Source organism: Onthophagus taurus, unplaced genomic scaffold (genome assembly GCF_036711975.1).
Source record: "Onthophagus taurus isolate NC unplaced genomic scaffold, IU_Otau_3.0 ScKx7SY_15, whole genome shotgun sequence".
Classification (NCBI taxonomy): Eukaryota; Metazoa; Arthropoda; class Insecta; order Coleoptera; family Scarabaeidae; genus Onthophagus; species Onthophagus taurus.
This window is the reverse complement of record NW_027248940.1, coordinates 1,312,271-1,338,187: the sequence shown is the minus strand read 5'-3', so window position 1 is coordinate 1,338,187 and position 25,917 is coordinate 1,312,271. Positions and strand designations below refer to the sequence as shown.

The following is a 25,917-nucleotide window of genomic DNA, read 5'->3' as shown; positions in this document are numbered from 1 at the left end:
TCCTTAACTTCAGTAAATACGGCTTCCAGGAATTTTTAAAATAGCATCTTTTTTGATACTCTTAGGTTATACGAGAATGTAAGTTTTATTTCAACTTCTTTTTTCTCTATATTTTTCCAATCCAACCCAACAATTATTATACATCATTTTAAAGAGAAAACTTTGAGCTTTAATTTAAAATAAGTTTCATTCCTTAACTTCAATAAATACGGCTTCCAGGAATTTTTAAAATAGCATCTTTTTTGATACTCTTAGGTTATACGAGAATGTAAGTTTTATTTCAACTTCTTTTTTCTCTATATTTTTCCAATCCAACCCAACAATTATTATACATCATTTTAAAGAGAAAGCTTTGAGCTTTCATTTAAAATAAGTTTCATTCCTTAATTTCAATAAATACAGCTTACAGGAATTTTTAAATTAGCATATTTTAAACATTTTTAGGTGATTCGAAAATGTAAGTTTTGTTTAAAAATTTTGTTTTCTCTAAATTTTTCCGATCCAACCCAACAATTATTATACATCATTTTAAAGAGAAAACCTTGCGCTTTAATTTAAAATAAGTTTCATTCCTTAACTTCAATAAATACGGCTTCCAGGAATTTTTAAAATAGCATCTTTTTTGATACTCTTAGGTTATACGAGAATGTAAGTTTTATTTCAACTTCTTTTTTCTCTATATTTTTCCAATCCAACCCAACAATTATTATACATCATTTTAAAGAGAAAGCTTTGAGCTTTAATTTAAAATAAGTTTCGTTCCTTAATTTCAATAAATACGGTTTATAGGAATTTTTAAATTAGCATCTTTTTAACATTTTTAGGTTATTCGAAAATGTAAGTTTTGTTTCAAAATTTTTTTTCTCTGTATTTTTCCAATCCAACCCAACAATTATTATACATCATTTTAAAGAGAAAACCTTGCGCTTTAATTTAAAATAAGTTTCATTCCTTAACTTCAATAAATACGGCTTCCAGGAATTTTTAAAATAGCATCTTTTTTGACACTCTTAGGTTATACGAAAATGTAAGTTTTATTTCAACTTTCTTTTTCTCTTTATTTTTCCAATCCAACCCAACAATTATTATACATCATTTTAAAAAGAAAACTTTGAGCTTTAATTTAAAATTAGTTTCATTCCTTAATTTCAATAAATACGGCTTATAGGAATTTTTAAATTAGCATATTTTTAACGTTTTTAGGTTATTCGAAAATGTAAGTTTTGTTTCAAATTTTTTTTTCTCTATATTTTTCCAATCCATCCCAACAATTATTATACATCATTTTAAAGAGAAAGCTTTGAGCTTTAATTTAAAATAAGTTTCATTCCTTAATTTCAATAAATACGGCTTCCAGGAGTTTTTAAATTAGCATCTTTTTTGACACTTTTAGGTTATTCGAAAATGTAAGTTTTGTTTCAATATTTTTTTTCTCTATGTTTTTCCAATCCAACCCAACAAATATTATACATCATTTTAAAGAGAAAGCTTTGAGCTTTAATATGGAATAAGTCTCATTCCTTAATTTCAATAAATACGGCTTCCAGGAATTTTTAAATTAGCATCTTTTTTGGCACTCTTAGGTTATACGAAAATGTAAGTTTTGTTTCAACATGTTTTTTGTCAATATTTTTCCAATCCAACCCAACAGTTATTATACATCATTTTAAAAAGAAAGCTTTGAGCTTTAATTTAAAATAAGTTTCATTCCTTAATTTCAATAAATACGGCTTCCAGGAATTTTTAAATTAGCATCTTTTTTGGCACTCTTAGATTATACGAAAATGTAAGTTTTGTTTCAACATGTTTTTTGTCAATATTTTTCCAATCCAACCCAACAGTTATTATACATCATTTTAAAAAGAAAGCTTTGAGCTTTAATTTAGAATAAGTCTCATTCTTTAATTTCAATAAATACGGCTTCCAGGAATTTTTAAATTAGCATCTTTTTTGACACTGTTAGGTTATACGAAAATGTTAGTTTTAACTCAATACTCTTTTTCTCAATATTTTTTTAATTCAACCCATCGATTGTTATACATCGATTTAAACATAAAGCTTCAAGCTTCAATTTAAAATAAGTTTTATTTCTTAATTTCAATAAACACGGTTTCCAGGAATTTTTGAATTGGCATCTTTTTTGACACTTAGACTATGCGAAAATAGGGGGATTGCATATTTTGCTAAAATTTTATTCCAAAGGCCTTTACTGAGTGTATTTTGATAGCGTTTTAATTCTTTCTGATTATGTCACAAAGTTTCAAAATGTTTGACTTCTTGGGACACAAAGGGTTAAGAGCATAACGAACTCAATCCCATTATGGAAATGCCACGGTTAACACCGAAAAAGTCACCATAGTTTCCATTGTCCAATAGTTTTGATATTAATTTGCTAAAGTATGATTTCGATTTCTTAAATTTTGATTTTGTTCTGTTAAATTTTGATTTTGATTTGTTAAATTGTAAATAGTTTATAAGAGTTGTTTCTTTTGTTGGTGACAATAAATGACTATCTATCTATCTAATCAATGTTAAAGAAAGTACCAATCAGAGCGACATCTTGTAATGAATAACTGATCTACAGCATGGAGTATCGATTTATAAGATAAACACAGATTAAGTTATTAAAAATGTTAAATGTTTTCAGACTAAATAATTTTTATTAAAAACTTCTTCGTTATTATACACTATTTCCTTGGTAGACTGGTGAACATCTTGTCACTAATTAAAAGTAAATATTTTAAACTTAATTAGATTGACTAGTGCAATAAGTAACTATTTAAAAAAAATACAATTTTGTACTAGAATTTGGTAACAACTTTCATTTTTAAACCTAAAGCTCGCTTTAACGTTTAATTTCGATATATATTACTTTATATATGTATATTTATAATCCTTACAATTAATTATTTATCTTAACCCTACTAAATTTTCATCGTTAAAATCGCCGTTATCACCATAACCCATATCACCGGCATTTTTAACCCACCACCATTATGCCGCTTCACCAATCCTTGTTGATTCGGCTCCTCAACTTCATTTTCGATTTGATCCCCAGCTGCGGGATACCAAGTTTGAACCGAATTTGGATCCGAATCTGTGAACGCCCCCTCCGAAAACGTTCTAGAATCTTGTTGAGTTGAAAAACCATCGAAATCTAAATCAAATAAGAATTATTATTTATCTTTAATAAAAATAGTTTTAAAGTTATTTAAAGTACCATCGGTTTTTGATGGATAATTCGACACGACCCATCCGTTCGATGAAAAATCGGGCGAATAAGTAGTTGATTGCTCGAAATTAGTCGTTGGGAAATTTGGGGTTTCGCTAAAATCCGACCAACTACTTGAACGCCCGTAAGAACTCGGTCTACTTCTTGAACCTAATGTGTCAACGTTGGAGTCGCCTGATGATGACTCGGAAACGACTGGAGTAAATTGAATACTCGTGGAAGGCAACCAAGGAGTTATTGTTGATTTTTTATTTAATGGTGGTAATTCTTTTGCGAGTATGTTTGTGGTTGTTATTGAAGACGGGAATGTTGAATCGGTGAAGTAATCGTTTCGAAGTAAAATTTCGCAGTTTATATTACTTGATGGGCTAAAAAAAATTTATATATATATAATTTTTCATCGTACTGAATTCTTTATAAACAATATCTATTGAAAATTAGATTACAAATGCATTTTGTGATAAAACGAAATTTTAATTTCCCACTGAACAGTACGTTATTACTACCTATATCAAATCAATTTCAAAGCAAATTATAGATTTTATCGAAAAATCTTTCGTACAATACTAGTACATAAAGTGGTGGCTTTACGACAGGTTCAGACGTGTTTTCCTAATAAACCCATAGATTTAGAACAATAATCTATACATGTAAAACAAAGTACACACTATTAGCTTTAAATTGATATATCATTCAGCTATATTGTTTCATGAAATATCGAAAATTCTCTAACATGACGTTTCTTGAAAATTCGATGTTTTTAGCATAAATTTAATCAATGGGAGAATTTTTTTCCTAATAAACCAATAAATTTAGAACAATAATGCATAGAAATAAAATAAAGTACACAATTTTAGCTACAAAATGATGTATCATTCATGATTGTAGTTAAATTGTTTCATGAGATATCGAAAATTGTATATTATGAAATTTTTTTTAAATTTGTTATTTTTAGCATAAATTTAATCAAATTGAGAACTCTTTTCCTAATACACCAATAGATTTAGAACAACAATGTATACAAATAAAACAAAGTACACACCTTTAGCTTCAAAATGATACATCATTCATGATTGTAGCTAAATTGTTTCATGAGATATTGAAAATTGTATAACATGACGTTTTTTGAAAATTTAATGTTTTTAGCATAAATTTAATCAATTGACAATTTTTTCCTAATAAACCAATAGATTTAGAAAATAATGCAAACAAATAAAACAAAGTACACAATTTTAGCTTCAAAATGATATATCATTCATGATTGTAGCTAAAATGTTTCATGACATATCGAAAATTGTCTAACATACCGTTTTTTGAAAATTTGCTGTTTTTAGCATAAATTTAATCAAGTTGAGAATTCTTTTTTCTAATAAACCAATAGATGTAGAATAATAATGTATACAAATACAATAAAGTACACATTTTTTACTTCAAAATGATATATGATTGATGATTGTAGCTAAATTGTTTGTTGAGATATGGAAAATTGTATAACATGACGTTTCTTGATAATTTGTTATTTTTAGAATAAATTTAATCAACTTGAGAATTCTTTTCCTAGTAAACCAATAGATTTAGAACAATAATGTTTGTAAATAAAACAAAGTACATACATTTAGCTTGAAAATGATATATCATTCATGATTGTAGCTAAATTGTTTCATGAGATATTGAAAATTGTATAACATGACGTTTTTTGAAAATTTATTGTTTTTAGTATAAATTTAATAAATTTGAGAATTCTGTTCCTAATAAATCAATAAATTTAGAACAATAATGTTTATAAATAAAACAAAGTACACACTTTTAGCTTCAAAATGATACATCATTCATGATTGTAGCTAAGTTGTTTCATGAGATATCGAAAATTGTACAACATGATGTTTCTTGAAAATTTATTATTTTTAGCATAAATTTAATCAAATTGAGAATTCGTTTCCCAATAAACCAATAGATTTAGAACAATAACGTATACAAATAAAACAAAGTACACACTTTTTGTTGCAAAATGATATATTATTCATGATTGTAGCTAAATTGTTTCATGAGATATCGAAAATTGTACAACATGACGTTTTTTGATAATTTTTAGAATAAATTTAATCAACTTGAGAATTCTTTTCCTAGTAAACCAATAGATTTAGAACAATAATGTTTGTAAATAAAACAAAGTACACAGCTTTAGCTTCAAATTGATACATTATTCATGATTGTAGCTATATTGTTTCATGAGATATCGAAAAATGTCTAACATGACGTTTTTTGATAATTTGAGATTTTTTTTCCTAATAAACCAATGGATTCAGAACAATAATGTATACAAATAAAACAAAGTACACACATTTAGCTTCAAAATGATACATCATTCATGATTGTAGCTATATTGTTTCATGAGATATCGAATAATGTCTAACATGACGTTTTTTGATAATTTGAGATTTTTTTTCCTAATAAACCAACGGATTCAGAACAATAATGTACACAAATAAAACAAAGTACACACCTTTAGCTTTAAGACGATATATCATTCATGATTGTAGCGATATTGTTTCATGAGATACCGAAAATTGTATAAAATGACGTTTTCTGAAAATTTGACGTTTTTAGCATAAATTTAATCAAGTTGAGAATTTTGTTCCTAATAAACCAATAGATTTAGAACAATAATGTATACAAACAGAACAAAGTATACACCTTTAGCTTCAAAATGATACATCATTCATGATTGTAGCTAAATTGTTTCATGAGTTATCGAAAATTGTATAATATGATGTTTTTTAAAATTTGTTATTTTTAGAATAAATTTAATCAATTTTAGATTTTTTTTTCTAATAAACCAATAGATTTAGAACAATAATGTATACAAATAAAACAAAGTACACACTTTTAGCTTCAAAATGATACATCATTCATGATTGTAGCTAAATTGTTTCATGAGATATCGAAAATTGTACAACATGACGTTTTTTGATAATTTGTTATTTTTAGAATAAATTTAATCAACGTGAGAATTTTTTTCCTAGTGAACCTATAGACTTAGAACAAAAATGTTTATAAATAAAATAAAGTACACACTTTTAGCTTCAAAATGATACATCATTCGTGATTGTAGCTAAATTGTTTCATGGGACATCAATAATTGTATAACATGACGTTTTTTGAAAATTTGTTATTTTAAGAATAAATTTAATCAACTTGAGAATTCTTTTTCTAGTAAACCTATAGATTTAGAACAATAATGTTTATAAATAAAACAAAGTACACACTTTAGCTTCAAAATGATACATCATTCATGATTGTAGCGAAATTGTTTCATGGGATATCGAAAATTGTATAACATGACGTATTTTGAAAATTTGTTATTTTTAGCATAAATTTAATCATCTTGAGAATTTTTTTCCTAATAAACCAATAAATTTAGAACAATAATGTTTACAAATAAAACAACGTACACACTTTTAGCTTCAAAATGATACATCATTCATGATTGTAGCTAAATTGTTTCATGAGATATCGAAAATTGTCTAACATGACGTTTTTTGAAAATTTGTTTTTAGCATAAATTTAATCAACTTGAGAATGTTGTTTTTAATAAACCAATAGATTTAGAACAATAATGTATACAAATAGAACAAAGTACACACTTTTAGCCTCAAAATGATATATCATTCATGATTGTAACTAAATTATTTCATGAGATATCGAAAATTGTATAACATAACGTACTTTGAAAATTTGTTATTTTTAGAATAAATTTAATCAACTTGGGAATTCTTTTTCTAGCAAAACCTATAGATTTAGAACAATAATGTTTATAAATAAAACAAAGTACACACTTTAGCTTCAAAATGATATATCATTCATGATTGTAGCTAAATTGTTTCATGAGTTATCGAAAATTGTATGAAATAAGGTTGTTTGAAAATTTGCTTCTTAATAAACCAATAGATTTAGAACAATAAAGCATACAAATAAAACAAAGTACAAACTTTTAACTTCAAAATGATACATCATCCATGATTGTAACTATATTGTTCCATGAGATACCAAAAATTGTATAACATAACATTTTTTGAACATTTGTTATTTTTGGCATAAATTTAATTAACTTGATAATTTTTTTCCTAACAAACCAATGGATTTAGAAGAATAATGTATACAAATAAAACAAAGTACACACTTTTAGCTCAAAATAATACATCATTCATAATTGTAGCTATATTGTTTCATGAGATATCGAAAATTGTATAACATGACGTTTTTTGAAAATTTGTTATTTTTAGAATAAATTTAATCTAGTTGAGAATTCTTTTCCTAATAAACCAATAGATTTAGAACAATCATGTATATAAATAAAACAATGTGCACACTTTTAGCTTTAAAATGATACATCATTCACGATTGTAGCTATATTGTTTCATCAGATATCGAAAATTATATGAAATAAGGTTGTTTGAAAATTTGCTTCTTAATAAACCAATAGATTTAGAACAATAAAGCATACAAATAAAACAAAGTACACACTTTTTGTTGCAAAATGATACATCATCCATGATTGTAACTATATTGTTTCATGAGATATCGAAAATTGTATAACATTACGTATTTTGAAAATTTCTTATTTTTAGCATAAATTTAATCAACTTGAGAATCCTATTCCTAGTAAACCAATTGATTTAGAACAATAATGTTTATAAATAAAACAAAGTACACACTTTAGCTTCAAAATGATATATCATTCATGATAGTAGCTAAGTTGTTTCATGAGTTATCGAAAATTGTATGAAATAAGGTTATTTGAAAATTTGCTTCTTAATAAACCAATAGATTTAGAACAATAATGTATGTAACAAAACAAAGTATACACGTTTAGCTTCAAAATGATACATCATTTATGATTGTACCTATATTATTTCATGAGATAGCGAAAATTGTATAACATGACGGTTTTTGAAAATTTGCTGTTTTTAGCATCAATTTAATTAAGTTGGGAAATTTTTTCCTTATAAGCCAATAGATTTAGAACAATAATGTTTACAAACAAAACAAAGTATACACGTTTAGCTTCAAAATGATACATCATTGATGATTGCAGCTATATTATTTCATGAGATATCGAAAATTGTCTAATATGACATTTTTTGAAAATTTGCTGTTTTTAGCATCAATTTAATTAAGTTGGGAAATTTTTTCCTTATAAGCCAATAGATTTAGAACAATAATGTTTACAAACAAAACAAAGTATACACTTTTAGCTTCAAGATGATACATCATTTATGATTGTACCTATATTATTTCATGAGATAGCGAAAATTGTATAACATGACGGTTTTTGAAAATTTGCTGTTTTTAGCATCAATTTAATTAAGTTGGGAAATTTTTTCCTTATAAGCCAATAGATTTAGAACAATAATGTTTACAAACAAAACAAAGTATACACGTTTAGCTTCAAAATGATACATCATTTATGATTGTACCTATATAATTTCATGAAATAGCGAAAATTGTGTAACATGAGGTTTTTGAAAATTTGCTGTTTTTAGCATAAATTTAATGAAGTTGGGAAATTTTTTCCTAATAAACCAATAGATTTAGAACAATAATGTTTACAAACAAAACAAAGTATACACTTTTAGCTTCAAGATGATACATCATTTATGATTGTACCTATATTATTTCATGAGATAGCGAAAATTGTATAACATGACGTATTTTGGAAATTTCTTATTTTTAGCATAAATTTAATCAAGTTGAGAATTTTTTTCCTAATAAACCAATAGATTTAGAACAGTAATGTATACAAGTAAAACAAAGTACACACTTTTAGCTTCTAAATGATATATCATTCATGATTGTAGCTAAATTGTTTCATGAGATATCGAAAATTGTACAACATGACGTTTTTTGATAATTTGTTATTTTTAGCATAAATTTAATCAATTTGAGAATTTTTTTCCTAGTAAACCAATAGATTTGGAACAATAATGTTTATAAATAAAACAAAGTACACACTTTTAGCTTTAAAATGATACATCATTCATCATAGTAGCTAAATTGTTTCCTGAGATATTGAAAATTGTATAACATGACGTTTTTTGAAAATTTATTGTTTTTAGTATAAATTTAATAAACTTGAGAATTCTGTTCCTAATAAACCAATAAATTTGGAACAATAATGTTTATAAATAAAATAAAGTACACACTTTTAGCTTCAAAATGATACATCATTTATGATTGTACCTATATTATTTCATGAGATAGCGAAAATTGTATAACATGAGGCTTTTGAAAATTTGCTGTTTTTAGCATAAATTTAATTAAGTTGGGAAATTTTTTCCTAATAAACCAATAGATTTAGAACAATAATGTTTACAAACAAAACAAAGTATACACTTTTAGCTTCAAAATGATACATCACTTATGATTGTACCTATATTATTTCATGAGATAGCGAAAATTGTATAACATGACGTTTTTTGAAAATTTGCTGTTTTTAGCATAAATTTAATTAAGTTGGGAAATTTTTTTCTAATAAACCAATAGATTTAGAACAATAATGTTTACAAGCAAAACAAAATACACACTTTCAGCTTCAAAATAATATATCATTCATGATTGTAGCTAAATTATTTCATGAGATATCGAAAATTGTCTAACATGACGTTTTTTGAAAATTTGTTATTTTTAGCATAAATTTAATCAACTTGAGAATTTTGTTCCTAATAAACCAATAGATTCAGAACAATAATGTATACACGTAATACAAGGTACACACATTTAGCTTCAAAATGATATATCATTCATGATTGTAGCTAAATTGTTTCATGAGTTATCGAAAATTGTATAATATTATGTTTTAAAAAAAATTTTTTTTTGGAATAAATTTAATCAACTTTAGATTTTTTTTCCTAATAATCCAATAGATTTAGAACAATAATGTATACAAATAAAACAAAATACACAATTTTAACTTCAATATGGTGTATCATTCATGATTGTAGCTGTATTGTATCATGGGATATCGAAAATTGTATAACATGACCTTTTTTGAAAATTTGTTATTTTTAGCATAAATTTAATCAACTTGAGAATTTTTTTCTTAATAAACCAGCAGATTTAGATCAATAATGCATACAAATAAAACCAAGTACACACTTTTAGCTTCAAAATGATATATCTTTCATGATTGTAGCTATATTATTTCATGAGATACCGAAAATTGTATAAAATGACGTTTTTTGAAAATAATCATTCAAAATCAAAATAATAAATTTTTGGCTCAACTTTAACAGCTCATAGCTCGAAAACAAAAGAGTTGCGACTTTATGTTTATATAAAAAAACTTGTATTATTTTGGCAAGTACTACGTACCAGTAAACTTTCCCGATTAAAAACTGAACCACCCCACTGTATATACCACTGTATATATCACAAGAATTCAGGACATTTCTACGCAAATTATAGTTTTTATCGAAAAATGTTTTATATAATATTTGTTTATAATGCAATTTAAAATCGATTATTTTAATAAAAAAATTTGATATCTCTACCAGGTGGCGCTGTATACTGGTATGCATATTAATATTTTTGAGATTATAATAATAATTATTGACTGTATCGATTTTTTTTATAAACAATTCTTGTTTAGAATTAAATTAGAAACAACTTTTCTTGATGGAATTTTTTAAGATAACTAAATTTTAATTTCCCACTGAATAGTACGTTTTTACATTAGATCGATATCACAACAGATTTAGCTTAATTAGTCAAAAAAGGAATATATATCTATATAGTTACATATAATTGAAGCATTGATCCTGAATAAAACTCAAAGCCTTTTCAATGACTTGCCCTGAAAACCTAGTCGCCGGTCCATTTTGAATCCCGCCATCGCACAATTTCGTCGTTTCGGTCGAAACGCATCTCTTAAATTTCTCGTGGGTGCTTCAACAAATTAATTAATTATTTAATGAGTTATTTTTTTATATTAATTAGTTCTTACCAGCATAAAGTCGCCCTCGATATGTCATCACCCCTCGAAACTTGATTAACCAAGGTGTTATATTCATACCCGCAATGCTCGCGATCGGTTATCGTGCTTTTTAAGCACGGGGCGTATCTTAAATATTCCTTTTGGTAACCCGAATCGGTGTTGCACATCTGATGCACCGACTCAATCGAACTTCGAACAGCTTTGTTGAATTGATTCCGTTCTTGGTACGTAAAACATTTCCCTGTGTATGTGCTAAGACAATTTATTAAATGATTCCATGTGGTGCAAACGCGATCGACGTCGTCTAAATTATCGGGAAAAATTAAATGAATCTCTTTGACTAAAGGATCTGCGATTTTTACGCATCTATTATATTCCGTTGAGCTACAATCGTATTTTAAAGAATGAATCGGGGTGAATTCCAAAATTATAAATATTAAGAAATTAATTATCATTTTGAAAGAAAATTTCTATTGAATTCTTGCCCTCGTTTTAACTTCGTTATATTTGATAAGTGTCCCGTTTTACTTAATACAGAAGCGGCACGCTATTTCCAATCGATATTCCCACGTTAAAGATTCAATTATATCGTCGACTTGAAATAATCAATTTGCTTTTTTTCTCATATTCAAATCGTTTCAACGATTATTTCTTCTTTAATCCCAATCTGACCTGAAAATCAAAGGGTAATAATTAGTTTATTGTAGGCGATGACCTCACCGCCCACTCGCGAAGAGTGAGTGAGTTGAAAGAGTTGTGCTGGATTGGCGGAGGGTTTCTTTAATGTGGCCTTAGCGTGCGTTTAAATCTTGATAATATTCAGATTCAACCCCGCATAAACATTATTTCTGGACGTGTGTTGTTCAAATCTGGAAGGTTAGAAATGGTGAGGGTGAAATTTGTTCGGCGATAAAGGAATGTGATTAGATCGAAATTGTCTGCAAGAAAAAAAGTTATATATACATATAAATATATGCGACTCTTCAGCCCAAGTCTAACTGAAATACTATTTAAAAATAAAATACTTGGATTGAGAAGCACCAATTTCACTCAGATGTTAATTAAAATAAAAACGTTTTGTTGAAGGGAAAGTTTCTTTTGACTACAAGACCATCTTTATTTTTGTACAATGAATAGTAACACTTCTTACAAAATTATAATATCTCAACCCATGCTAGAGATACTTGCCCAGGGTCTTTTAAGTGAAACACCCTGTATATATAAATTAGTGGTGGAACGGATATCCGGCAACTATCCGGTAAAAATTTCCCAAAGTGTTAATAAAAGTGTCCTCTTTCCAATCAACCAACCCGTTTTGAAAAATAACTTTTAGTTATTGAGAAAACAATATTTGAAATTTTGATAAAATTTTTGATGTTGCGATAATTTTCAAAATTCGCTATAAAATTAATTTCTTGAAGGATGTTTGTGGAAATATCACCAATTATTAATTAAAGTATCCTCTTTTTAATGCAAAAAACCGTTTTGAAAAATTACTTTCAGTTCTTGAGAAATAAATTTTTGAAATAATCGACAATTTTTTCGAATTTTCCAATTTTCGCCAACTAAGTTTTAAAAATTCGTATAAAATCCATTTCTTGAAATATGAGTTTAAAAATTTCCCAAAGTGCTAACAAAACTGTCCTCTTTCCAATGAACCAACACGATTTGAAAAATAACTTTTAGTTTTTGAGAAAACAATACTTGAAGTTTTGATAAAATTTTCGATGTTACAATTTTCATCGATCATCTTCAAAATTCGCTATAACATTAATTTCTTGAAGGATCCTTGTGGAAATATCAACAATTATTAATTAAAGTGTCCTCTTTTTAATGCAAAAAGCCGTTTTGAAAAATCACTTTCAGTTCTTGAGAAATACATTTTTGAAATGATCGACAATTTTTTAGAATTTTGCAATTTTTGCCAATTAAGTTTTAAAAATTTGTATAAGATCCATTTCTTGGAATATGAGTTTGAAAATTTCCCAAAGTGTTAATAAAAGTGTCCTCTTTCCAATGAACCAACCCATTTTGAAAAATAACTTTTAGTTATTGAGAAAACAATATTTGAAGTTTTGATAAAATTTTCGATGTTGCGATAATTTTCAAAATTCGCTATAAAATTAATTTCTTGAAGGATCCTTGTGGAAATATTACCAATTATTAATTACAGTGTCCTCTTTTTAATGCAACAAGCCGTTTTGAAAAATCACTTTCAGTTCTTGAGAAATAAATTTTTGAAATAATCGACAATTTTTTCGAATTTTCCAATTTTCGCCAACTAAGTTTTAAAAATTCGTACAAAATCCATTTCTTGGAATATGAGTTTGAAAATTTCCCAAAGTGTTAATAAAAGTGTCCTCTTTCCAATGAACCAACACGATTCGAAAAATAACTTTTAGTTTTTGAGAAAACAATACTTGAAGTTTTGATAAAATTTTCGATGTTCCAATTTTCATCGATTATCTTCAAAATTCGCTATAAAATTCATTTCTTAAAGGATCCTTGTGGAAATATCACTAATTATTAATTAAAGTATCCTCTTTTTAATGCAAAAAGTCGCTTTGAAAAATCACTTTCAGTTGTTGAGAAATAAATTTTTGAAATAATCAACAATTTTTTCGAATTTTTCAATTTTCGCCGATTAAGTTTTAAAAATTCCTATAAAATCCATTTCTTCTAATATGAGTTTGAAATTTTCCCAAAGTGTTAATAAAAGTGTCCTCATTCCAATGAACCAATCTGTTTTGAAAAATAACTTTTAGTTATTGAGAAAACAATATTTGAAGTTTTGATAAAATTTTCGATGTTGCAATTTCTATCGATAATTTTCAAAATTCGCTATAAAATTAATTTCTTTAAAGATCCTTGTGGAAATATCACTAATTATTCACTAAAGTATCCTCTTTTTAATGCAACAAGCCGTTTTGAAAAATCACTTTCAGTTTTTGAGAAATAAATTTTTGAAATAATCGATAATTTTTTCGAATTTTTCAATTTTCGCCGATAAAATTTTAATAATTCGTATAAAATCCATTTCTTGGAATATGAGTTTGAAAATTTCCCAAAGTGTTAATAAAAGTGTACTCTTTCCAATGAACCAACACGATTTCAAAAATAACTTTTAGTTTTTGAAAAAACAATATTTGAAATTTTGATAAAATTTTTGATGTTGCAATTTTCATCGATAATCTTCAAAATTCGCTATAAAATTAATTTCTTGAAGGATCCTCTTGGAAACATCACCAATTATTAATTAAAGTATCCTCTTTCTAATGCAACAAGCCGTTTTGAAAAATCACTTTCAGTTCTTGAGAAATAAATTTTTGAAATAATCGACAATTTTTTCGAATTTTCCAATTTTCGCCAACTAAGTTATAAAAATTCGTATAAAATCCATTTCTTGGAATATGAGCTTGAAAATTTCCCAAAGTGTTAATAAAAGTGTCCCCTTTCCAATGAACCAACCCGTTTTGAAAAATAACTTTTAGTTTTTGAGAAAACAATATTTGAAGTTTTGATAAAATTGTCGATGTTGCAATTTTCATCGATAATTTTCAAAATTCGCTATAAAGTTAATTTCTTGAAGGATCCTTGTGGAAATATCACCAATTATTAATTAAAGTGTCCTCTTTTTAATGTAAAAAGCCGTTTTGAAAAATCACTCTCAGTTTTTGAGAAATAAATTTTTGAAATAATCGATAATTTTTTCGAATTTTTCAATTTTCGCCGATAAAATTTTAATAATTCGTATAAAATCCATTTCTTGGAATATGAGTTTGAAAATTTCCCAAAGTGTTAATAAAAGTGTACTCTTTCCAATGAACCAACACGATTTCAAAAATAACTTTTAGTTTTTGAAAAAACAATATTTGAAATTTTGATAAAATTTTCGATGTTGCAATTTTCGTCGATAATCTTCAAAATTCGCTATAAAATTAATTTCTTGAAGGATCCTCTTGGAAACATCACCAATTATTAATTAAAGTATCCTCTTTCTAATGCAACAAGCCGTTTTGAAAAATCACTTTCAGTTCTTGAGAAATAAATTTTTGAAATAATCGACAATTTTTTCGAATTTTCCAATTTTCGCCAACTAAGTTATAAAAATTCGTATAAAATCCATTTCTTGGAATATGAGCTTGAAAATTTCCCAAAGTGTTAATAAAAGTGTCCCCTTTCCAATGAACCAACCCGTTTTGAAAAATAACTTTTAGTTTTTGAGAAAACAATATTTGAAGTTTTGATAAAATTGTCGATGTTGCAATTTTCATCGATAATTTTCAAAATTCGCTATAAAGTTAATTTCTTGAAGGATCCTTGTGGAAATATCACCAATTATTAATTAAAGTGTCCTCTTTTTAATGTAAAAAGCCGTTTTGAAAAATCACTCTCAGTTTTTGAGAAATAAATTTTTGAAATAATCGATAATTTTTTCGAATTTTTCAATTTTCGCCGATAAAATTTTAATAATTCGTATAAAATCCATTTCTTGGAATATGAGTTTGAAAATTTCCCAAAGTGTTAATAAAAGTGTGCTCTTTCCAATGAACCAACACGATTTCAAAAATAACTTTTAGTTTTTGGAAAAACAATATTTGAAATTTTGATAAAATTTTCGATGTTGCAATTTTCATCGATAATCTTCAAAATTCGCTATAAAATTAATTTCTTGAAGGATCCTCTTGGAAACATCACCAATTATTAATTAAAGTATCCTCTTTCTAATGCAACAAGTCGTTTTGAAAAATCACTTTCAGTTCCTGAGAAATACATTTTTGAAATAATCGACAATTTTTTTGAATTTAGCAATTTTCGCCAATTAAGTTTTAAAAATTCGTATAAAATCCATTTTTTGGAATATGAGTTTGAAATTTTATCAAAGTGTTAATAAAAGTGTCCTCTTTGCAATGAACGAACCCGTTTTGAAAAATAACTTTTAGTTTTTGAGAAAACAATATTTGAACTTTTGAAAAAATTTTCGATGTTGCAATTTTCATCGATAATTTTCAAAATTCGCTATAAAATTAATTCCTTGAAGGATCCTTGTGGAAATATCACCAATTATTAATTGAAGTGTCCTCTTTTTAATGCAACAAGCCGTTTTGAAAAATTACTTTCAGTTCTTGAGAAATAAATTTTTGAAATAATCGACAATTTTTTCGAATTTTCCAATTTTCGCCAACTAAGTTTTAAAAATTTGTATAAAATCCATTTCTTGGAATATGAGTTTGAAAATTTCCCAAAGTGTTCATAAAAGTGTCCTCTTTCCAGTGAACCAACCCGTTTTGAAAAATAACTTTTAGTTTTTGAGAAAACAATATTTGAAGTTTTGATAGAATTTTCGCTGTTGCAATTTTTATCGATAACTTTCAAAATTCGCTATAAAATTAATTTCTTGAAGGATCCTTGTGGAAATATCACCAATTATTAATTAAAGTGTCCCCTTTTTAATGCAAAAAGCCGTTTTGAAAAATCACTTTCAGTTCTTGAGAAATAAATTTTTGAAATAATCGACAATTTTTTCGAATTTTGCAATTTTCGCCGGTTAAGATTCCTATAAAATCGATTTCTTGGAATATGAGTTTGAAATTTTCCGAAAGTGTTAATAAAAGTGTCCCCTTTCCAATGAACCAACCCGTTTTGAAAAATAACTTTTAGTTTTTGAGAAAACAATATTAGAAGTTTTGATAAAATTGTCGATGTTGCAATTTTCATCGATAATTTTCAAAATCCGCTACAAAATTAATTTCTTGAAGCATTCTTATGGAAATATCACCAATTATTAATTAAAGTGTCCTCTTTTTAATGTAAAAAGCCGTTTTGAAAAATCACTCTCAGTTTTTGAGAAATAAATTTTTGAAATAATCGATAATTTTTTCGAATTTTTCAATTTTCGCCGATAAAATTTTAATAATTCGTATAAAATCCATTTCTTGGAATATGAGTTTGAAAATTTCCCAAAGTGTTAATAAAAGTGTGCTCTTTCCAATGAACCAACACGATTTCAAAAATAACTTTTAGTTTTTGGAAAAACAATATTTGAAATTTTGATAAAATTTTCGATGTTGCAATTTTCATCGATAATCTTCAAAATTCGCTATAAAATTAATTTCTTGAAGGATCCTCTTGGAAACATCACCAATTATTAATTAAAATATCCTCTTTCTAATGCAACAAGTCGTTTTGAAAAATCACTTTCAGTTCCTGAGAAATACATTTTTGAAATAATCGACAATTTTTTTGAATTTAGCAATTTTCGCCAATTAAGTTTTAAAAATTCGTATAAAATCCATTTTTTGGAATATGAGTTTGAAATTTTATCAAAGTGTTAATAAAAGTGTCCTCTTTGCAATGAACGAACCCGTTTTGAAAAATAACTTTTAGTTTTTGAGAAAACAATATTTGAACTTTTGAAAAAATTTTCGATGTTGCAATTTTCATCGATAATTTTCAAAATTCGCTATAAAATTAATTCCTTGAAGGATCCTTGTGGAAATATCACCAATTATTAATTGAAGTGTCCTCTTTTTAATGCAACAAGCCGTTTTGAAAAATTACTTTCAGTTCTTGAGAAATAAATTTTTGAAATAATCGACAATTTTTTCGAATTTTCCAATTTTCGCCAACTAAGTTTTAAAAATTTGTATAAAATCCATTTCTTGGAATATGAGTTTGAAAATTTCCCAAAGTGTTCATAAAAGTGTCCTCTTTCCAGTGAACCAACCCGTTTTGAAAAATAACTTTTAGTTTTTGAGAAAACAATATTTGAAGTTTTGATAGAATTTTCGCTGTTGCAATTTTTATCGATAACTTTCAAAATTCGCTATAAAATTAATTTCTTGAAGGATCCTTGTGGAAATATCACCAATTATTAATTAAAGTGTCCCCTTTTTAATGCAAAAAGCCGTTTTGAAAAATCACTTTCAGTTCTTGAGAAATAAATTTTTGAAATAATCGACAATTTTTTCGAATTTTGCAATTTTCGCCGGTTAAGATTTAAAAATTCCTATAAAATCGATTTCTTGGAATATGAGTTTGAAATTTTCCGAAAGTGTTAATAAAAGTGCCCTTTTTCCAATGAACCAACCCGTTTTAAAAAATAACTTTTAGTTTTTGAGAAAACAATATTAGAAGTTTTGATAAAATTGTCGATGTTGCAATTTTCATCGATAATTTTCAAAATCCGCTACAAAATTAATTTCTTGAAGCATTCTTATGGAAATATCACCAATTGTTAATTAAAGTGTCCTCTTTTTAATGCAACAAGCCGTTTTGAAAAATCACTTTCAGTTCTTGAGAAATAAATTTTTGAAATAATCGAAAATGTTTTCAAATTTTGCAATTTTCGCCAATTAAGATTTAAAAATCCGTATAAAATCCATTTCTTGGAATATGAGTTTGAAATTTTCGCAAAGTGTTAATAAAAGTGTCCTCTTTCCAATGAACCTACACGATTCGAAAAATAACTTTTAGTTTTTGAGAAAACAATATTTGAAGTTTTGATAAAATTTTCGATGTTGCAATTTTCATCGATAATTTTCAAAATTCGCTATAAAATTAATTTCTTGAAGGATCCTTGTGGAAATATCACCAATTATTAATTAAAGTGTCCTGTTTTGAATGCAACAAGCCGTTTTGAAAAATCACTATTAGTTCTTGAGAAATAAATTTTTGAAATAATCGACAATTTTTTCGAATTTTGCAATTTTCGCCGATTAAGATTTGAAAATTCGTATAAAATCGATTTCTTGGAAGATGAGTTTGAAATTTTCCGAAAGTGTTAATAAAAGTGTCCTTTTTTCAATGAACCAACCCGTTTTAAAAAATAACTTTTAGTTTTTGAGAAAACAATATTAGAAGTTTTGATAAAATTGTCGATGTTGCAATTTTCATCGATAATTTTCAAAATTCGCTACAAAATTAATTTCTTGAAGCATTCTTATGGAAATATCACCAATTATTAATTAAAGTGTCCTCTTTTTAATGCAACAAGCCGTTTTGAAAAATCACTTTCAGTTCTTGAGAAATACATTTTTGAAATGATCGACAATTTTTTAGAATTTTGCAATTTTCGCCAATTAAGTTTTAAAAATTTGTATAAAATCCATTTCTTGGAATATGAGTTTGAAAATTTCCCAAAGTGTTAATAAAAGTGTCCTCTTTGCAATGAACCAACCCGTTTTGAAAAATAACTTTTAGTTTTTGAGAAAACAATATTTGAAGTTTTGAAAAAATTTTCGATGTTGCAATTTTCATCGATAATTTTCAAAATTCGCTATAAAATTAATTCCTTGAAGGCTCCTTGTGGAAATATCTACAATCATTAATTAAAGGGTCCTCTTTTTGATGCAAAAAGCCGTTTTGAAAAATCACTTTCAGTTCTTGAGAAATACATTTTTGAAATGATCGACAATTTTTTAGAATTTTGCAATTTTCGCCCATTAAGTTTTAAAAATTCATATAAAATCCATTTCTTGGAATATGAGTTTAAAATTTTCTCAAAGTGTTAATAAACGTGTCCTCTTTACAATTTACCAACACGATTTGAAAAATAACATTTAGTTTTTGAGAAAACAATATTTGAAGTTTTGATAGAATTTTCAATGTTGCAATTTTTATCGATAACTTCCAAAATTCGCTATAAAATTCATTTCTTAAAGGATCCTTGTGGAAATATCACTAATTATTCACTAAAGTATCCTCTTTTTAATGCAACAAGCCGTTTTGAAAAATCACTTTCAGTTTTTGAGAAATAAATTTTTGAAATAATCGATAATTTTTTCGAATTTTTCAATTTTCGCCGATAAAATTTTAATAATTCGTATAAAATCCATTTCTTGGAATATGAGTTTGAAAATTTCCCAAAGTGTTAATAAAAGTGTACTCTTTCCAATGAACCAACACGATTTCAAAAATAACTTTTAGTTTTTGAAAAAACAATATTTGAAATTTTGATAAAATTTTTGATGTTGCAATTTTCATCGATAATCTTCAAAATTCGCTATAAAATTAATTTCTTGAAGGATCCTCTTGGAAACATCACCAATTATTAATTAAAGTATCCTCTTTCTAATGCAACAAGTCGTTTTGAAAAATCACTTTCAGTTCTTGAGAAATAAATTTTTGAAATAATCGACAATTTTTTCGAATTTTCCAATTTTCGCCAACTAAGTTTTAAAAATTCGTACAAAATCCATTTCTTGGAATATGAGTTTGAAAATTTCCCAAAGTGTTAATAAAAGTGTCCTCTTTCCAATGAACCAACACGATTCGCAAAACAACTTTTAGTTTTTGAGAAAACAATACTTGAAGTTTTGATAAAATTTTCGATGTTGCAATTTTCATCGATAATTTTCAAAATTCGCTATAATATTAATTTCTTGAAGGATCCTTGTGGAAATATCACCAATTATTAATTAAAGTGTCCTCTTTTTAATGCAAAAAGTCGTTTTAAAAAATCACTTTCAGTTCTTGAGAAATAAATTTTTGAAATAATCAACAATTTTTTCGAATTTTTCAATTTTCACCGATTAAATTTTAATAATTCGTATAAAATCAATTTCTTGGAATATGAGTTTGAAAATTTCCCAAAGTGTTAATAAAAGTGTCCCCTTTCCAATGAACCAACCCGTTTTGAAAAATAACTTTTAGTTTTTGAGAAAACAATATTTGAAGTTTTGATAAAATTTTCGATGTTGCAATTTTCACCGATAGTTTTCAAAATATGCTATAAAATTAATTTCTTGAAGGATCCTTGTGGAAATATCACCAATTATTAATTAAAGTGCCCTCTTTTTAATGCAAAAAGCCGTTTTGAAATATCACTTTCAGTTCTTGAGAAATAAATTTTTGAAATAATCGAAAAATTTTTCGAATTTTGCAATTTTCGCCAATTAAGTTTTAAAAATTCGTATAAAATCCATTTTTTGGAATATGAGTTTGAAATTTTATCAAAGTGTTAATAAAAGTGTCCTCTTTCCAATGAATCAACCCGTTTTGAAAAATAACTTTTAGTTTTTGAGAAAACAATATTTGAAGTTTTGATAAAATTTTTGATGTTGCAATTTTCATCGATAATTTTCAAAATTCGCTATAAAATTAATTTTTTGAAGGATCCTTGTGGAAATATCACCAATTATTAATTAAAGTGTCCTCTTTTTAATGCAAAAAACCGTTTTGAAAAATCACGTTCAGTTCTTGAGAAATAAATTTTTGAAATAATCGACAATTTTTTCGAATTTTGCAATTTCGCCGGTTAAGATTTAAAAATTCCTATAAAATCGATTTCTTGGAATATGAGTTTGAAATTTTCCGAAAGTGTTAATAAAAGTGCCCTTTTTCCAATGAACCAACCCGTTTTAAAAAATAACTTTTAGTTTTTGAGAAAACAATATTAGAAGTTTTGATAAAATTGTCGATGTTGCAATTTTCATCGATAATTTTCAAAATCCGCTACAAAATTAATTTCTTGAAGCATTCTTATGGAAATATCACCAATTGTTAATTAAAGTGTCCTCTTTTTAATGCAACAAGCCGTTTTGAAAAATCACTTTCAGTTCTTGAGAAATAAATTTTTGAAATAATCGAAAATGTTTTCAAATTTTGCAATTTTCGCCAATTAAGATTTAAAAATCCGTATAAAATCCATTTCTTGGAATATGAGTTTGAAATTTTCGCAAAGTGTTAATAAAAGTGTCCTCTTTCCAATGAACCTACACGATTCGAAAAATAACTTTTAGTTTTTGAGAAAACAATATTTGAAGTTTTGATAAAATTTTCGATGTTGCAATTTTCATCGATAATTTTCAAAATTCGCTATAAAATTAATTTCTTGAAGGATCCTTGTGGAAATATCACCAATTATTAATTAAAGTGTCTTCTTTTTAATGCAACAAGCCGTTTTGAAAAATCATTTTCAGTTCTTGAGAAATAAATTTTTGAAATAATCGACAATTTTTTCGAATTTTGCAATTTTCGCCGATTAAGATTTGAAAATTCGTATAAAATCGATTTCTTGGAATATGAGTTTGTAATTTTCCCAAAGTGTTAATAAAAGTGTCCTTTTTCCAATGAACCAATACTATTTGAAAAATAACTTTTAGTTTTTGAGAAAGCAATATTTGAAGTTTTGAGAAAATTTTCGATTCTGCAATTTTCATCGATAATTTTCAAAATTCGCTGTAAAGTTAATTTCTTGAAGGATCCTTGTGGAAATATCACCAATTATTAATTAAAGTGCCCTCTTTTTAATGCAACAAGCCGTTTTAAATATCACTTTCAGTTCTTGAGAAATAAATTTTTGAAATAATCAACAATTTTTTCGAATTTTTCAATTTTCGCCGATTAAATTTTAATAATTCGTATAAAATCAATTTCTTGGAATATGAGTTTGAAAATTTCCCAAAGTGTTAATAAAAGTGTCCTCTTTCCAATGAACCAACACGTTTTGAAAAATAACTTTCAGTTTTTGAGAAAACAGTATTTGAAGTTTTGATAAAATTGTCGATGTTGCAATTTTCATCGATAATTTTCAAAATTCGCTATAAAGTTAATTTCTTGAAGGATCCTTGTGGAAATATCACCAATTATTAATTAAAGTGTCCTCTTTTTAATGCAAAAAGCCGTTTTGAAAAATCACTTTCAGTTCTTGAGAAATAAATTTTTGAAATGACCGACAATTTTTTCGAATTTTGCAATTTTCGTTAATTAAGTTTTAAAAATTCGTATAAAATCCATTTCTTGGAATATGAGTTTGAAATTTTCCCAAAGTGTTAATAAAAGTGTCCTCTTTCCAATGAACCAACCCGTTACGAAAAATAACTTTTAGTTATTGAGAAAACAATATTTGAAGTTTTGATAAAATTTTCGATGTTGCGATAATTTTCAAAATTCGCTATAAAATTAATTTCTTGAAGGATACTTGTGGAAATATCACCAAATATTAATTAAAGTGTCCTCTTTTTAATACAACAAGCCGTTTTGAAAAATCACTTTCAATTCTTGAGAAATAAATTTTTGAAATGAACGAAAATTTTTTCGAATTTTGCAATTTTCGCCGGTTAAGTTTTAAAAATTCGTATCAAATCCATTTCTTGGAATATGAGTTTGAAAATTTCCCAAAGTGTCAATAAAACTATCCTCTTTCTAATGAACCAACACGTTTTGAAAAATAACTTTTAGTTTTTGAGAAAACAATATTTGAAGTTTTGATAAAATTATCGATGTTGCGATAATTTTCAAAATTCGCTATAAAATTAATTTCTTGAAGGATCCTTGTGGAAATATCACTAATTATTAATTAAAGTGCCCTCTTTTTAATGCAAAAAGCCGTTTTGAAAAATCACTTTCAGTTCTTGAGAAATAAATTTTTGAAATAATCGAAAATTTTTTCAAATTTTGCAATTTTCGCCAATTAAGTTTTAAAAATTCGTATAAAATCCATTTCTTGCAATATGAGTTTGAAATTTTCCCAAAGTGTTAATAAAAGTGTCCTCTTTCTAATGAACCAACCCGTTTTGAAAAATAACCTTTAGTTTTTGAGAAAACAATATTTGAAGTATTGAGAAAATTTTCGATGTTGCGATAATTTTCAAAATTCACTATAAAATTAATAATTTGAAGCCAATTTGGATCAGATGTGATTTAAAAAGACGGTGATCCAGCTCATTTTAGTCTAAATGTACGGTTTATTGCCAATTTTTAAATTTTACCAATAAAAAATTTATTTCACATGATCACCACCTCTCCAAGTAGGGTGGCTTAATACATATCGAATTTAGAGTTTTTATCCTCAATTTTAGATGTCACAAAAGCCTATACCACAACCGATATATGGTTATATCCGGTGGTATATGGTGGAGGAGCACGCTGTATAATGCTAAAAAGTCAACATTTTCTTTATTGATGGAATCAAAATTATTTATGAACAATTCTTGTTTAGAATTAAATTAGAAACAACTTTCTTTGGTATATCTTCATAATAATTGCTTGTATTGAGTTATTTTTATAAACAATATTTGTTAAGAATCAGATTGTAAACAACTTTTCTCTATAATATTTTGTGATTATACAAAGTTTTAATTTCCCTGTGAGCATACGTGGTCATTTATAAATATTTATGTGCTGCAATAAATTTTTGTTTTGTGAATGTTGTAAAATTAGAATAATTTTTTTAACAATAGAATGGTAAAGCGGAAGTTAAAAACAAAGCGGTTTCCGTTCGAAAGGCTACACAAAAATAGCGCAATACCTTGTAAAAACGAGCCACTGAACGCTTCAATCTCCACGAACCAACTAAATACTGCACCAGAATAAAAAAAATCCAAATCGCGCATTTATTTTAACCGGCATACAAAAAAAAATCCTTAATCACCGCCCTTAATTTATTCTAACAACCTCCCTATTAGAAACTAATTCTTTGCGTGTACAAAAAAAATACAACATCAAACGAAAAAGATTTGAAATTCTAATTCTGAGAGAAAAGCTAAAAATGTAAATAATTTTTTTTACTTACCCCTTTTTTGTATTGGTAAAAATTAAGAAAATTACATTGTAATAAATTGCGGAGTTTTTTTAAATTAATAGCGAAATCGGTGTTGTTATGGGGCTTGCTAAGAAGCGACTGTGGTGCGGTGGTCAACCCATTCTTGGGTTGGTTTGGACACGGTCCGTGACCACCCGATTGATTTTCGAACATTTCGCGAGAAACCATTCGTTCTCGACACAAACAACGAATACAGAAATTACGAAAAAATTATGCAAGTTGTAACGTGTTTGAAGAAAATTAAGTGATGTTAAAAAAAAAATGGATCTCAAGAAGCACGCGAAATAATCGTTTCTTTACTAAAAATAGATCGATTTAATGAAAGTGAAATAAACGAAATGGAAATAAAATTTTTATCGAAATAATAAAAAAGTAAATAAATTTAGAAATGTGTTATTAACTCGATTACTTTCGCGTTTATTCCTTAATTAATGATTGAGATGGTAAAGTTGATGAAATCAAATTTTTTTTTTATTGGAACGAAGTGTGATCTAGCGGTGAATAGGAAAAGTAAAAATTGATATAAAATCGCTATCTTTAGTAAAAAATTAAAGAAATGTTAATGCATTATTCTTTGATATAATTCTTTTATAAATAATATTTGATGAGAGTTAGATTAAAAACAACTTTTATTAAAAACAATTTTTAAATCGATTATTTTAATAAAAGTTTATGATGTCTGGTGCTATATTATTAGGAGAGCCTCAAAAATATAAATATATACAGGTGTCCCACGTAATTGGTTCGTTAGAACTTTTTTAGGTTCCACTATTCAATCTATTTGAATCTAAAATATTTTCAAGATAATTTCGTTATTTTAAATTTAATGCTATGGTTTTTATTACACCTTTTAATTGTACGTAAAAGCGTTTTTCGTTTTTGAGTTATTTTGATTTTAAGTTTTTTTTGGCAAATTTCACCATGCTCCTTATTAATACTTAATTAATACTTCCTCCCGTATTAATTGCATCTTCTAATTCTATTATTTTTTTGTTATGTGACCATTCTTTCCATTATTTCCTTATTAATTTTGATATTTCTGTGTTTTCTCTTCCTGATCTCTTTATTGTTTTTCTTTTATTTAATAGTTTACGTATATCGCATGGTAAATTTGACCTCTGTTTCTCTTTTTTTGTATCTTTTTGA

The 25,917-nt window shown here is 26.4% G+C and overlaps 1 protein-coding gene across 1 annotated transcript; it reads right to left on the bottom strand.

The window, feature by feature from the left end:
* Window positions 1-2,638: 2,638 nt before the first annotated feature.
* LOC111422241 (uncharacterized) lies at window positions 2,639-24,858 on the bottom strand. The gene is made up of 5 exons (XM_071200885.1): window positions 24,742-24,858; window positions 11,235-11,897; window positions 11,030-11,176; window positions 3,221-3,600; window positions 2,639-3,157 (listed from the first exon to the last, which is right to left on the bottom strand). The coding sequence occupies exons 2-5, from the start codon at window positions 11,678-11,680 to the stop codon at window positions 2,925-2,927; spliced, it is 1,206 nt and encodes a 401-aa protein (XP_071056986.1). The 5' UTR covers window positions 11,681-11,897; window positions 24,742-24,858; the 3' UTR covers window positions 2,639-2,924.
* Between the last annotated feature and the right edge of the window lie 1,059 nt (window positions 24,859-25,917).

What these genes read in the sequence shown, in the direction of transcription:
- LOC111422241 (XM_071200885.1), bottom strand. Translation starts at nt 11,680, where the DNA reads ATGATAATTAATTTCTTAATATTTATAATTTTGGAATTCACCCCGATT. An exon ending in TCGAGGGCGACTTTATGCTG is followed by an intron (nt 11,177 to 11,234) that starts GTAAGAACTAAT and finishes AATTTGTTGAAG; the next exon opens with CACCCACGAGAAATTTAAGA. An exon ending in TTATCCATCAAAAACCGATG is followed by an intron (nt 3,158 to 3,220) that starts GTACTTTAAATA and finishes TATTTGATTTAG; the next exon opens with ATTTCGATGGTTTTTCAACT.